At 25.3% G+C, this 15,563-nt stretch overlaps 1 protein-coding gene across 1 annotated transcript in view; it reads right to left on the bottom strand.

Moving 5' to 3' along the window:
• LOC100204855 (stalled ribosome sensor GCN1) overlaps window positions 1-15,563 on the bottom strand; it is a 78,365-nt gene that overhangs the window by 30,159 nt on the left and 32,643 nt on the right. Inside the window, exons 19-27 of the mRNA XM_065807054.1 lie at window positions 14,009-14,168; window positions 13,775-13,898; window positions 12,631-12,755; window positions 12,250-12,428; window positions 5,968-6,055; window positions 5,655-5,765; window positions 5,342-5,540; window positions 4,731-5,056; window positions 3,892-4,259 (exon numbers count right to left, since the gene is read on the bottom strand). Of these exons, the coding sequence (XP_065663126.1) occupies window positions 3,892-4,259; window positions 4,731-5,056; window positions 5,342-5,540; window positions 5,655-5,765; window positions 5,968-6,055; window positions 12,250-12,428; window positions 12,631-12,755; window positions 13,775-13,898; window positions 14,009-14,168 (1,680 nt within the window). The remainder of the gene's footprint in view (window positions 1-3,891; window positions 4,260-4,730; window positions 5,057-5,341; window positions 5,541-5,654; window positions 5,766-5,967; window positions 6,056-12,249; window positions 12,429-12,630; window positions 12,756-13,774; window positions 13,899-14,008; window positions 14,169-15,563) is intronic.

Below are 15,563 nucleotides of genomic sequence, written 5' to 3' on the forward strand. Positions count from 1 at the left end.
GACAAAAAATACATTGCCAAACTAAACTTTAAAATAAACAGGACTCCAGTGTAAAAGGCTACTCAAATAAATTTTTTTGATTCATTAATTTTGTGATGCCTTTGATGGTTTTAATATAGTATTAGTCTGCATTTGGGAAAAATTTAGAAAATGGTTTACTTACGAATGTAAAAATTTCTAACCTTTTTTTTTGAAACATTTTTGTGCTTTAAATCTATCAAACTAAACTTCATATTTTATTCAATATCACATAGCAAGGAGACTTGTGCTATTTGACCCACCAGTGAACAAAAGATTATGTATATATCTATTTAAAAAATCTATGTATATACCCTAAATAGTAATTTATTGTTTGTTTTTTTAAAATACCATATTTCATCAGTTACAACATATTTTTGGAGTCCTTAGACATAAAACAAATATTTTCAACCTAAAGTTTGTTTAGTAACACAGTGAAGAGTCAGAAGAACAAAAGTGTCTTGTTTCTCGTCACAACTAGTTAAACCACTTAGTTCTTGTTACAACTTTTTTTTTTTTTAATTATTTACCTTCCCAAGGCCGAGAAGGCCACTACTGTCTACTTTTTGTGGTTACAACTAGTTGAATCACTTTGATCTTGCCACCACAAATTGAATCGCTTAGTTCTTGTCACCACAAATGAATAGTTAAGTGTGTCTTTTTGTGTCCCTCATAAATCTTATTATTTAAAATCAACTAACTTTCATCTACAAGCAACTTCTTACTTTTTGTATACTATTGGTGTCTACATAAATCCTTTTGATGTCTACGTGAGTCCTGTTGTTGTCTACATGAATCCTTTTATTATCAGCATGAATCCTATTGTATATGTGAACCCTAATGTTGTCTACATGAATTCTATTGTTGTCTTCATGAATCCTATTGTTGTCTACAAAAATCATATTGTTCCTATATAAACCTTTGTTTGTCAACATGTTGTCAACATGTATGCTATTATTGTCAACATGTACCCTATCGTTGTCAAAAAAATTTTATTCTAAATGAATAAAAAATTTTTCAGCCTTTTTATTTTATATAAAACTATATGCATCTATATCTGTTACTATATATTTTCACTTTTTAAATTATTATTTAAATTACATAGTTAGATAAACTTTAACTAATATAAACTATTTTAACATAGAAACAACACTTATTCAGAATTGAATAGTTTAGAATTTTTTAAAAAATCTGTATCTATAAAAATCTATAAAAACACATTTCTTGCACTTTACCTTATAAAGATTTTATCCCTTAAAAAACGTAAAAAAATTTGTATGACTAATTAATAAAATTTATATAAATTAACTGAATAATATAATTATAATAAAGTTTGGAATTTTGGAACATAGAGAGAAAACTAATTTTCAATTGATAATAACAAAAAATAACCAAAAGAGTTTATCTAAATTTATTACCTACTTAGATTATAACTAAGGATTTGAACTAATGTTAAAAAACTTTGTTTAACCAATTAAAACTTGAAATTTTAAATAAGAAAAGAGTTAAATCTTATTTGTTCATTTGTTTTCTTAGACTTCTATATATATATATATATATATATATATATATATATATATATATATATATATATATATATATATATATATATATATATATATTATTATATACATATATGTAGTTATTTCATTGTTCCAAATATTTTGGTGTTGGTGCAGATGCAGGCTCGGACAGGAATGGCATGTGATCGCACTCTGTAACTGACCACGCTAATAACTTTTAATGAGAAATTTAAACACTTGAAACTATTTTCCATGTCTTTTTAAAAATCTTTCATAAGATTACTTCTTTTAAATACTTTAAATTTTGAATAAATTTAACTAAAATCTTCCCGTTGCCATGGAATGATTTAATTGCTTTGTTTTTTTGTTTCTATTTTTACAAAGAATTGTTTAAAAGCTTTTTTTTTTTAAACTTGAATTACTAATGAAATGATTAAAAATTCCTATTTTAAAAAGACTATGTTGTTATTAAAAGAAAAAATTTTTTTGCTACCTTTTCAAAAAAAAAAATGTTGATACAATTTTATTATCAGCATACAAATATTATACAAATATTATATTTATTTCATTTCAATAATTTAATTTCACTTTTAAAATAAACAACAATTTAAATTTATTTTTCATTTATTAAACAATGATTAGAAGTAATTTGAAAAAGCGGTTTATGTAACTTTAACAAAACATATAAAAAGTTTTAAAGTAATTTATTTCAACCGCAATTAAAAACGTAACAAAAAGCAAATTTGGCCTAGAGTTTGAGCTTTTGAGTTTTATTTTAAAGCTTATATACTTTCTTTTTGTGAAGAATTGTTTTACTTTTTAAGTTTTTTTAATTTTTTTATAGGTTTCAGAATTGAAAAAAAAGACTTATAAGACTTGTTTAGCTTAGCGTTTCTTTTTTTAACGCATTTCTGAAATGTTTAAATCATTAAAACATCTAAACAGTCATGCTCAAGTTGTCAACAAAAAAAATCAATTGCATGGTCAGCAATAGCGGTCGATCGCATGCCATTCCTGTCCAAGCCTGCAGATGTTAGATGATCAGACGCCCTGGTTTTCTGGGATTGTTCTGGTTTTAGGTGCTTTATCTTCGCGTCCCAAAAAAGATCATCGGGACAGTCAATTGTCCTGGTTTTGAAACAGTTATGCTTTCAAAAAAAAATCAAAAAATGATTGTTTAATTTTTGCTCAACAAAGCTTTAGCTGTATTGGCCAGCGCATTGATTGGCGTAACTGTACAAACCCAGTGTAAAAAATAAATTTGTAACCAGGCTATAAAAAATTGAAGCAATAGAATTTCATAATTTTGAATTTTGTTGCATTCGCAGTTCTACTTTGCAAAATCAGTAGAGGAGAAATTATTTAATAAAAAGACTATGTACACACTTAATAATTTTATATGCAACTTTTTAAATATACTTTAAGACAATACATTTCTTGATTTTAAATCAAACTTGAAATTCTTTTTACTTAATGTTTTTTTCACTTGATTTTTTTTTAACTAGTTTTTAATTTAATGCCAATGAAATGCCAATGAATGTAAATGAAATGCCAAAGCATAAATGCATTTACAACAAAAATTTCTCCAAAGAATGGAAGTCTGTAAGGAAAGGCTGCCACTAAGAAGAAGTAGAATGCTCATTATGTATGTCATTTACAGGAATTGGACATGCTGGTCAGGCTAATATTAAAGACCATTTAAAAATACAAAAACATATTTCCAAAATATCAACTGGAAGTTGTTCAAAAATAGTTGATTCCATTTTTATTAAATCTTGCTCCAAATAAGAGTGTAAGATTTATGCATCGGAATTAACCAACGCATATACAGTCAAACATTCATTTTGTAGTACAGATTGTAATAATAATTTAATAAAAGTTATGTATTTAGGTTCATAAATTGCAAATAAATTTTCGACAGAATGAACCAAAACTGCTGCCTTAAGTTAAATCAATAATTGCTCCACATCCTCTCTATAACATCAAAACAGTTGTTGAAAAAAATAATTTTTATGGAATTGCAACAGATGCTAGTAATCACGGTTTAACTTAAGCTTTTTATATATATTAAGGAACCTTTTTGAAGCGTTTTAGGGCCCCTTCAGGTCAGGTTTCAGAGATTATCGACCAAGTAATTGACATACCTTTACCATTTGTTTTTTTTTCATTTTCACATTCCTATTTTGTCTTTTTAAAATATGGTCACCTTATACAGATGACACTTTATTTTTATCTACAATTTGTAATATGCGTTAAAAGATAAATTCAACTCTATCTACAGTTTGTATTATATGACTGTTAAAAGATAAATTCAACTTTGTTAAATATATATATAAAAAAAAAAACTTACAACTCAGCAAGTTCAGCGTTTTTTTTATCTGAGTCGTATCTTGCTATCATGACCCTTCTTCCTAGCGTATCCAATAAAACCTCAGCATACATGGGCAAAATATCAACCATTTCTAACAGTCCTTTCAAAGAAGCATGTCTTAAAATGCTGCAATTCGAAAGAATGTACTCTAATAACAGTTCTACCTCTGAAAGTGAAGCTTTAGCACATCCTGCAGAACCATTAGCTGATTTGCAAACTTCATCAAAAACATTGTTTGCATAAATTTGAATCTTGGAATCTTTGTTATGTCCATCACAGCCTATTATAACTCCAGATAATATTTGTAATAACTCAGTGCGTGGAAGTAATTGCACAGAATTTAAGTTCTAAAAGCAAGTTTAAAATAATGAAAGTTATAAAATTAACCAAATGAAAGAAATATATTGCTATATTAGCGTACAAAATAATGGGCAGTCAATGGTCAACAAGTGCATAAAATGATCGAAAATGCTGTTTTGACCTACTGATAAAAGTTCTTGCCGGTCAAAGTTAACAGATTAAAAAAAGTTTTAAAAAAATAAGTTTTTAAAATTATTTTCAGACTGATGTTTTTTAAAAATGGCTAAAATATCTTTATTATTTACGATGAGTAAATTGTATGTGTTAGTTGCTCAAACTACCTACCTTCAATTTTTTATTTTGTACGCTGGTTATGTAACTAATGTAAATAACATAAAATTTACTATTAATATATATATATATATATATATATATATATATATATATATAAATATATCAAAAGGTTTTACATAAAAAAATAAATTTGTTTTATTGCTTATTGAAAAAATTTTTAATACATCATCTACTGAACTTGATCGCAATTTACAGTGCACCATTATGATCTGCAAAGCTTTCATCCGTAGACCTTCATTTGCATTAACAACAGAACCACGGTCTTTTAAAACAACCTTTAATAAAGGCAATAAATATGTAAATGCAAGAACTGTAAAAGGTTTTTTTCGTGTATGAGCCATCATAAGATAGAGATTTCGTTCGCTAATAAATTTGTGAATAAGATCCAAAACTCGAGCAGTTTGATCACTAAGTTTTTCCAAAGACCAATTTGAGGGCAGCGTGCATGGGGGGTCAATGTGACGTATTATTACATTTCCAATTAATTCTCCTATACAACAATTTTCCAAAATTTATTAAAAAAAAAAATTAAAACTACTTTTTCAAAAAAATTTTAAATAAGGGACAATTTCTGCCATATTTATATTGTCAGCAAGAATAAATATGAATATGAAAAGGAATATTATATGTTTTTAATTATAAAATTAATACAATATAATATATTATATAATGGTAAATAAACTGCATAATAATTCATAATAAACTACAATATATAATAAACTACAATACAAGAAAAGTTGAAGTAAATAATTTAAAAAAAGAATATTCATTTTACCAAGATGTGATAGATCATCAGTAAAAATACACTGTGACATTCTTAAATAACAAGGAACAACATGAGTAGCAACCATCAGATATTTTGAAAGACCAAGTAGCATATGAATTAAATCTGCATAATGACATTGTAGTTCTACTGCTTTACTTGCAAAACAAATATTTAGAAGTGTGACTTGTTTTAATACAGAACTTGAAAGCTAGTAAAACAACATTTAAATTAAACAGTATATAAATCATCATCAGCATCACCATTATTATTACCATCATTATTATGACATCTTTTCTAAACTTTCTAAAAATATATTGCTTACAATTTTGAGCCTGTTACGAACTTCTTTTTCTTGACTTTTTAATATTTCCAGTTGCTCCTTTTGTTTTGCATTTAATTCAATTTTATTTTCACCTTTGTTTTTCTTTAACTCCTATTATTAATATTATTATTATCATTATTATTATTATTATTATTATTATTATTATTATTATTATTATTATTATTATTATTATTATTATTATTATTATTATTATTATTACAATTATTATTATTATTAAAATTATACAAAAATTTCAAATTAAACAAAATAATTTTAAAAATTTTTGTTAAGTCAATAAAATGTAAGTATATACCTCTCTCAATTCCATTTCTATTTTTTGTTCTTTAAATGAATAAACTTTAGATTCACGTTTCACATTCGCTTGTTTCATTCCTTTAGCACTGAAACAATTATATATATCTATATCAGCCCTTGGAATTAGGAAAGAAAAGGTCGGCAATAATTTGCTGACCAGTGCTGATCTGTGTGAGGTTGACATCAGGTTGGCAGAAAAAATGCGAAACAAAGATTTGACTATAAAACATACAAGGTTGATAAAAGGTTGGTAAAAGAAACAAGGTTGGTAAAAAATACAAGGTTGGCAAATTTTTTGTGAACTCATACACTTTAAGGTCGGCTGTTAGGTCAGGCTAATATATATTAGGGTTATGACTTTTTTTTAACCCAATGCTCTTGTACTGTAGTTTGATAAACTTTTATCTAAAAAGCACGAAATGAACTATTATTTGCATATCTTTTAAAAAAGTTCATCCCGCCATTGAAAAATTGATTTTGACATAAAATCAATTTTTATTGAAAAATCAATTTTTATTGAAAAATTGATTTTTCAATGGCGGGGTGAACTTTTTTCAAAAAATATGCAAATAATAGTTCATTTCGTGCTCTTTAGATAAAAGTTCATCAAATTACAGTACAAGAGCATGGGGTTGAAAAAAAGTCATAACCCTAATATACATATATATATATATATATATATATATATATATATATATATATATATATATATATATATATATATATATATATATATATATATACACATATATATATATATATATATATATATATACATGTATACATATATATATACATGTATGCATATATATATACATATATATATACATATATATATATACATATACATACATATATACATATATATATATGTATACATATATATATATATATATATATATATATATATATATATATATATATATATATATATATATATAGCGAGAGGTTCCGAGTTCGATCCCCACCACGTCCCTGGTAGTACCGCGCTCAACTTGTTTCTCCGCGCAGCGACCTTGTTCGTCAAGGTTCGTGTTTCGAAGTTAAAGAGTTGAGAGAGGGTTATAATCGTCTGTAGTGGCCTTCTGGGCCTTGGGGAGGTGAATTAACAAAAAAATATATATATATATATATGTATATATATATATATATGCATATGTATATATATGTATATATATATATGCATATATACAGAGCCGGCTCATAGCGCGTGGGAAGTGTGCGAAACACACAAGTGCAGCATTAAAAAGGCACAAAATTAAAATTCTGCTTAGAAACAAAATATATAGGCTTTTCTAGATCTATAACTAAAAATGCAAAAGGTACTAAGTCCATTTTTGTAAAAAACGAGTTATGCCCCTTGTTCAATCCCAGTCAGTTTTTTTTCAACCTTTTCTGCTTACCAATCAGACAAAGTTTACATTTTCTGTTTACTTCTGGACAAGATGGCCGACATTGATACTAGCTTTACTGAAATAGGTCCCCACCTTAAATTTCTTTTGTCAGTTGTGAATGGCATATCAGCATATTATTTTCCAGATTTAAAAAGCATTTTCTTGAATGTTTTTATTAAAAAAAAGACAAATCTCCTGTTAGTCTATTATTTATATAATTATTTTTACACATTTTTAGTTTTGCTTAATTTTTGTGCATAATTATTTTTTGTTAGTAATAGTATATCTAGCTAGTAAAACTGCATGCAATTAGAACTGTCTATTTTGATGCAGATAATGCAGTTTCAGATTACTCATTGCATAATGAGTTCCTTTATGCATATTTTTGATAGTTCAAATAAATTAAATTTAAAAATATGATTGTTATTGCTTTATTATTAAATATTAAAGAACTTGCATTAAACTAAATGAAAAATAATCAAAAAACCCAAGCAAAAAGTACTAAGTCTGTTACACTTTATGATGCGAAAGTAATCCTTTAGTACTATTTTGTTTTGTTTTTTTTATTGAAAGGTAATTTAAAATAGCAACAAATTTATACTAAAATCCTAAAATAAATTTATACTAAAGTCCTAAAATAAAATGGATCAAAAAAAGAAAAAAAAAAGGAGAGAGAAATGAACATAATTGGAATTGAAAATATTAATGAAGGATATAGTGAAACTAATGCAATTGTGGAATTGAATTTGGAAATCAAACCTTCAAACAATAACATGAAATTGGCTGTTTACGTGACTGAAAATAACTATGATGATTTAGCGAATGGGCCAGAAAATTTGTCCACAATATTAATTCAAGACATAGTTACAAAAGGACCTAAAAAATTTTCTGTTACTACTTACTGCAAAAGATCATCAAAACCGATTTTTTAACTATGTACATTTTTATCGCAAAGCTCCTAATGGTGAATTAATCAACAGATCTTGGCTTGTTTATTCACTTAAATCAGACAAAGTATTTTTTTTTGTTGTAAATTGCTTACTAACATTAATTCTTGCTTAGTGAAAACTGGAACAAATGACTGGAGACACATGACACTAATTTTAAAAAGACATGAAAGCAGTGCAGAGCGCTACAATTCATTTGGGAAATGGATAGATTTGAAGAAAAGACTTAGTACATCTCAAACTGTTGATTGTCTTACTGAAAAAATGCATCTTACTGAAGTACAACATTATGGCATTCCATGGATCATCAGACAAAAAATTTTCAGAAAATAATGGGAAAATCTTAAAAAATTGTAGAACTACTTTCAAAGTTTGTTCCAGTGATGGAAAAACATTTAAACAGAGCAGCTGAGAATCCTAATCAAACACATTATTTGGAAAGAATATTCAGGAAGAATTAATTCAATTAATTAGTAAAGCAACATAAGATAAAACTTTAAGTATAATAAAAAAGGCTAAGTATTTTTCCATTATTGTAGATTGTACACCAGATAACAGTCACAAAGTGTAAATATCTTTTACTATATGTTATGTTAACATTGCATAACAGTTGGATAACCAGGTTATCAGTGTCACAATTCAAGAAAGTTTTATAGGATTCATAAATGTATTAGATACTACTTAATTAGGACTTACTGAAGAAATTTTGAATTCATTGGAACTAAATAATCTATCTGTCATGGATATTCGTAGACAAGGATATGATAATAGATCCAATATGAAAGGTAAAAAAATTGGTGTACAGAAGCGTATAACTGATATAAATTCACTAGCCTTTTATATTCCTTATGTCTGTCACTCCTTGAATTTGGTTGCTGCAGATGCAGTCCAAGGATGTTTAGAAATTATGAAATTTTTTTCACAAATTCAAGATAAGTATAGTATTTTCTCTGCAACTACAAAGCGTTGGCAAATTTTTGAATCAAAATATTGCAAATTAACAGTAAAGTCATTAAGTACTACCAGATGGAAAAGTCATGTGAATGCTGTTTGTGCTCTAAAATTGGGATTAAAAGAAATTTATTGTGCATTGAAAGAAGTTGTTAACATTGAAAAAGATTCTATTACTAGATTAACTGCTAATTCACTTACATCAAAATTAGACAGTTTTGAATTCATATGTGGTGTTGTGGTTTGGCACAATGTATTAAGTGAAAATAATTGTACTTGCAAACTATTACAATCTCAAACTGTGGACATGAAGACTGCTGCAAATGCATTAAAGAAAACTATTGATTTTTTTGTTACTAAACACACTGAAGATTCTTACAAAATATATATTTCAAAAGCCAAAATTCTAGCTAATGATGCAAATTTGACTGACGAATTCAGTTCTATTTCACGTGAAAGAGCAAGAAAGATAAGATTTGATGATGAACCTTTTGAAGAAGATGGTGATATGCAACAAAACCAAAAATTCAAAAAGCAGTTTTTTGATGTTCTCTTTAAAATAGCTAAAGAATCGATAAATGAATGATTTGAAAGATTTCAAGTACAATAGAACCATTCGAGCTTTTGTATAATATCGAAGATATTGATAAAACAGATCAAGACATAATTAAATGCAGATAACTGGAAAAAGTATTGACTCATGGTGAATCAAAAGATGTGTAGTCAGAAGATTTGTTTCTGGAACTTAATTTGTTATCACGGAAATTAGATGGGAAAAAATCACCGGAATCTGTGCTTAAATGGATCTATGATAGTCAGCTTGAAGAACTGTTTCCTAATGTTTGTATTTCCTTATGAATATTATTAACACTACTGGTAACAGTGAGTAAAGGGGAAAGTAGTTTTTCCAAATTAAAATTAATAAAAAAACTATTTACAATCAACAATGGGCCAGGAATGTTTAAATGGTTTATCAATAATTTCCATTAGAAACAAAATTGCTAAATCTGTGGATATTGATACTTAAAGATTAAATTTTGCAAAATCTAAAGTTAGACGAGTTATGTTTTCTAACGAAAAATATGTTTAAAATCATTAAAATTGTTAAGAAAGTTATATTATTTGTAGTATTATTTTATGATTTAAAAAAATATATTTTTCGTGAGCAAGCTGTCGCTTGCGAGCTCGCTTGGAATTTAAATCTAAAAGGCGCCTAATTTATTCATGCACACATAAAATATGTTATACAAGCCGGCTCTGCATATATATATATATATATATATATATATATATATATATATATATATATATATATATATATATATGCATATATATATATATATATGTATATATATGCATATATATATATATATATATATGCATATATATATATATATATATATATGCATATATATATATATATATATATATGCATATATATATATATATATATATATATATATATATATATATATATATATATATATATATATATATATATGCATGCATATATATATACATATATATGTATGAAAGTGTGGATGTATGTATTGATATTTAAATTTATTGTTCCTGGTAAAAAACAGCTCTTAATGAATCTTTGTGTTTAAAAGTGACAAAATCAAGTACAAAAAAAAAAAATTTACTTGATAATATTAGGGAATTGTTAAATATTCAATATATGTATGAGCAATATTGCGAGAGCGGCGGTCATAACATTTGACACTCTTTAAGCTAATAAAAATGAATCGAAAATGAAAATGACTTGAAACTTTCTGGAAATATGAAATTCTATTATATAATATTGTGTGCAAAAGTTACAGTATTAAAGTCTTAAACTTTTTTCAAAAATTACACCATGTAGTGTAACGGTTGTAACATTTTTTCTTAACAAAACAACTTTGTCAGACTTAATGCAGCGAACAGCATGGTAAAAAAAAATAATCACTTGGTGTGTGTATTTACCTCATAATTATATTATTATATGCTGAGTTACATAGTTTTTACTTTACAAAGATTTACAAGCATTTTAATGTTGTTTTTTTTGTTATGATGATCATAACAAAAAATCCAATATCAAAAAACAACAAATAAAAATGACACAATCAATGGTGTGAGAAAAAATGTATAAATGATGCTTAAAAACTTATTAAAATTTTTTTTTCTTTCCTCTTTCTTGCAGAATTGCTTATATTAGTGATATAAATTTTCCGGTAAAATTTGATTCAAAATTTACCGGTAAACATCACCTGTAAATTTTTTTTAAAGAAAATAAAAATGAGTGAAAAAAAAATTTCATAATTTACCAGATGGTAAATTTACCTGAAAATTTTCCAGTAAATTTTACACTCGCAACACTAGCTCATATATATATATATTTATGAAATAACGTGTTACTGTTGTAATTAATTGTAGCATAATAACTTGTGTTTTTTTGCCAAAAAAAATGTTAGTTTAAAGAAATATATATACATATACATAATACATATATATATATATATATATATATATATATATATATATATATATATATATATATATATATATATGTATATATATATATATATATATATATATATATATATATATATATATATATATATATATATATATATATATATATATATATATATATATATGTATATATATAACAAATATTTTTGCTTTAAGCAATAATAATTAAGTTTCTTTTTCTATTTGTTTTATAGAGTAATTATTACCCTTCTTTGTGTTAAATATTCTAATCTCCGCTTTTTTAATTTTGTCTACACCCCTTCTCAAAAAAAAATAAAAATATCTTCTAATTCTTGTAGTTTTTTCCCCATTTATTTTTTTTATATTTTCAAGATTTTTTTTTTTTTTAAATTTTGGAATAATTGGAATTTGAAATTTTGCACATATTTTTAATTTTTTTAATAGAGTTGAAAGAACTTTTGAGCAACTTTTGGTGCTGTCTATAAATTTAAATAGAATTAATAAATAACAAACCTTTCGAAAATGGTCTGATCATACACTTCCCCCTCAGGTGTATTAAGTATTCCAAACTCATGGAGTGATACTTGCTTTAAAACTGGGTTTTTAAGACTTTCTTTTATCATTTCCATAAATAAAGGTATAAGTAATGAAGAAGATATGCTGAGCAGAGTTCTCAAAGTGTTTATGTGAATCTATATAAGATAAGTGATAAATATATAAGATAAGTAATAATAAGTGGATTAATAAAATATTTATTAAGATTATTATTTTGTTTATACAAGTAAAATAATAATTTTTTATAATTACATTTTAAATTTGTCTTGAGACCAGAAATGGATTAAACTCAAAATCGAAAAGACAAAAAAAAAAAAAAAAAAAATATATAAAAAAAACCTTTTCAACAACTTCTATGTTTAAAAACATATCCATAATAACATTGGAATGATCAGATAAAAACTTGCTTAAGTCCACATGCATTAAAAATGCCATCTTTTTAAATAAGTCAGGAGAATTTTCAACTAAAAACAAAAATAACAAAATAATACAAAAAGATAAACATTAAAAACGATAAAGGAAACTTATAAAGTAAATGTGATAAAGAAAATAACGATACAATAACATCAAACATTAGAAAGGAAAAAGTACAAAAGAAACAAAATAAATATTAAAAGTAATAAAGTGATGTTCGAAGAGAAATGACTCTCTGATGGTAAGTTACGTGACATTAGAATTGTAAAAACATTTTTTATTGTTTGTTACTAAAACACTTTTAATACAATTAAATCAAATATTTTTTTTTTAGATATTTTTTATATATTTATTAAGTTTGTCAAAATATTTAGGTGAAGAATATGGTGTATAAAATGATTATCTTAATTAAAGTTTATCAACTTGCAAACAACTGAATTGTTAATGGATAATGATGGTGATAACTGATAATGCTTTTAACAATCCCTACCGTAATATAATGTAAGTGAAATCTGAGTGTCTTGATATAATGATTTCATGCATCTCTTCATATTTGATTCTTGTTTATCAATTAAACGACTAGGCATCACAAGTTTATTATTTAACTCAGTTTTACATGTTTACTTTTATTTTAAATATGACAGAGGAGCAAGTTATCTAATTATTCAAATTGTCACATTTATCAATATATATTACTCAAATCATTTTAGAAAAGGTGTGTGGTGCGTAGCAAACAGAAGATATATAAAAATGTTAGATTTAAATGTGTAGATTGTGGGACTTTGTGTAGATTGTAATGCAATACTTTGTATTTATTACATAAAGAGTATTGATGAATACTTTTTTAATTTTGTTTTATTATATGTATAAATAGATGTATTTTGTTGTGTTAAATGTATAAAACAGTTAAAACCTTTTAATTTAATAGCAAAAAAATAGGGTTTGTAAAAAATACAAAACATTTAGAGACAACCTCATAATGAAACACAGGACTTAAAACAGTCATTATTTAAAGAAATAATGAAATTGTTCAAGGGTTAACAAAACGAAAATGGAAAATAAAACTCACCTAATGATGGATGATGAACTTTAAAAACACAATCAATAAGAAATCTTTCACCAGATCCTTGATAACATGAAGCCAAAAATAAATAGCAATCTGGAATACGACTTAACTCTGTTGGTCTCTCAGTCTAAAATTAAATTATTATACATTGAATTATGATGTTTTAACCAATAAGAAAAAACAAATAATTATAAAAATAGTTTACAAAATCTTATTAGCATTTGGAAAACAACTTACCTCGGATTTTATAAGAAAGCTATGAATCTCATTAAATATATCAATAGGCAACTCATTTAAATCTTCATAAGAAATAACTTTTGTGATAAGATTTTTTGTTTGCTTAACAGTTTCAAAATCTCCACGTAAAAGTAGTGTTGAGAATGCATTGTGCCATGGCCTACAGAACAAAATTTTTTTAAAAATGATTTAAGCATTATTTTTTTAGCATTTGTTTTCTGTTAAATTTTTGACAGATTTTTATTATAACTGTTAATACAGTTGCAGTAACCAATAGTTACTGCAACTGTATTTACCTTAGGTTATAATAAAATATATGCTATTGTACTGCGATGTTATAATAAAATAGTTGCTACTTTACTATGACATTGGTCATAATAAAATAGCAACTATTTTGACCGATGGTTTTTTATAGTCACAACCATTTTTTAATAACCTACTGCAAATAAATCTGACTTTATATGTATATATAAAATAAACAAATACAAAACTCCTAACATAAGTTAAAAAAATTAATATTAAAAATAAATTGAACTCGTGTGACAGTACTCTAACAATTGACTTAATTACATCAATTGACAAGTTACTGCTGGTAATGATATAATAATTTTTTAACAAAAACTTAAATTACTCTACATTGTGTTTTGAAATTGAAATTATTTGGAAGTTATATAAAAAGCAAAACGAAGTTGTGAGTTATAACACACACACACACACACACACACACATATATATATATATATATATATATATATATATATATATATATATATATATATATATATATATATATATATATATAAATGTTATAATTCACAACTTCATTTAAATAAATAAATAAATCGCATTTGAAGTTTCTAGACTGAAATTTGCAAAGGGGCACACCAACCAAAATCAAGTTTTGAGTAAGCGCGCAAAATTACACTTTTTCCTACCACGTGGTAGAAGAGTTTACACCCCCTAAAGAAAAAAATGGTTAAAGAAAACGGATTTTCGAAAATTGGTTGGTGTGCCCCTTTCGTTCGCAACGCCTCATATGTGTTAATGGCTTATTTGAATTAGCTATCATGATTTAATAGTGTTTACAAATTGGTAGTGTATATGTCATAAACTATTTTTGCAAAAAATAGTTTGACATACAAAATTCATACAAAACTCCCTTGGTATAGTTATGTACATGTACATAATTATCAAAAACAAATTCAAAATTTCCTTGAAATAAATATGTACACATACATAATTATCAAAAATACATACAAAACTCCCTTGGGATAATTGTGTACATGTACATAATTATCCCTAAGGAGTTTTGTTAATTACGAAAAGTTGTATATAAATTGTAAAATAGTATGTATGAAACAGAGTAATTAAATGTAAATATAGTTGTTGTTTTTACAATATAGTCATCTTTTTGTTTTGTTATAGTTAAAGATTGAGGTTATATCTTTGTTGCTATGAGATATTGCATTATTATACAAGAAAATTGTAAAGTTATAAAAAAGGAAACAATCAAGTAAAAAGTACGCCAAAAAAAAGTTATAGAGCAATCAACACA

This window comes from Hydra vulgaris, chromosome 10 (genome assembly GCF_038396675.1).
Source record: "Hydra vulgaris chromosome 10, alternate assembly HydraT2T_AEP".
NCBI classification, from domain to species: domain Eukaryota; kingdom Metazoa; phylum Cnidaria; class Hydrozoa; order Anthoathecata; family Hydridae; genus Hydra; species Hydra vulgaris.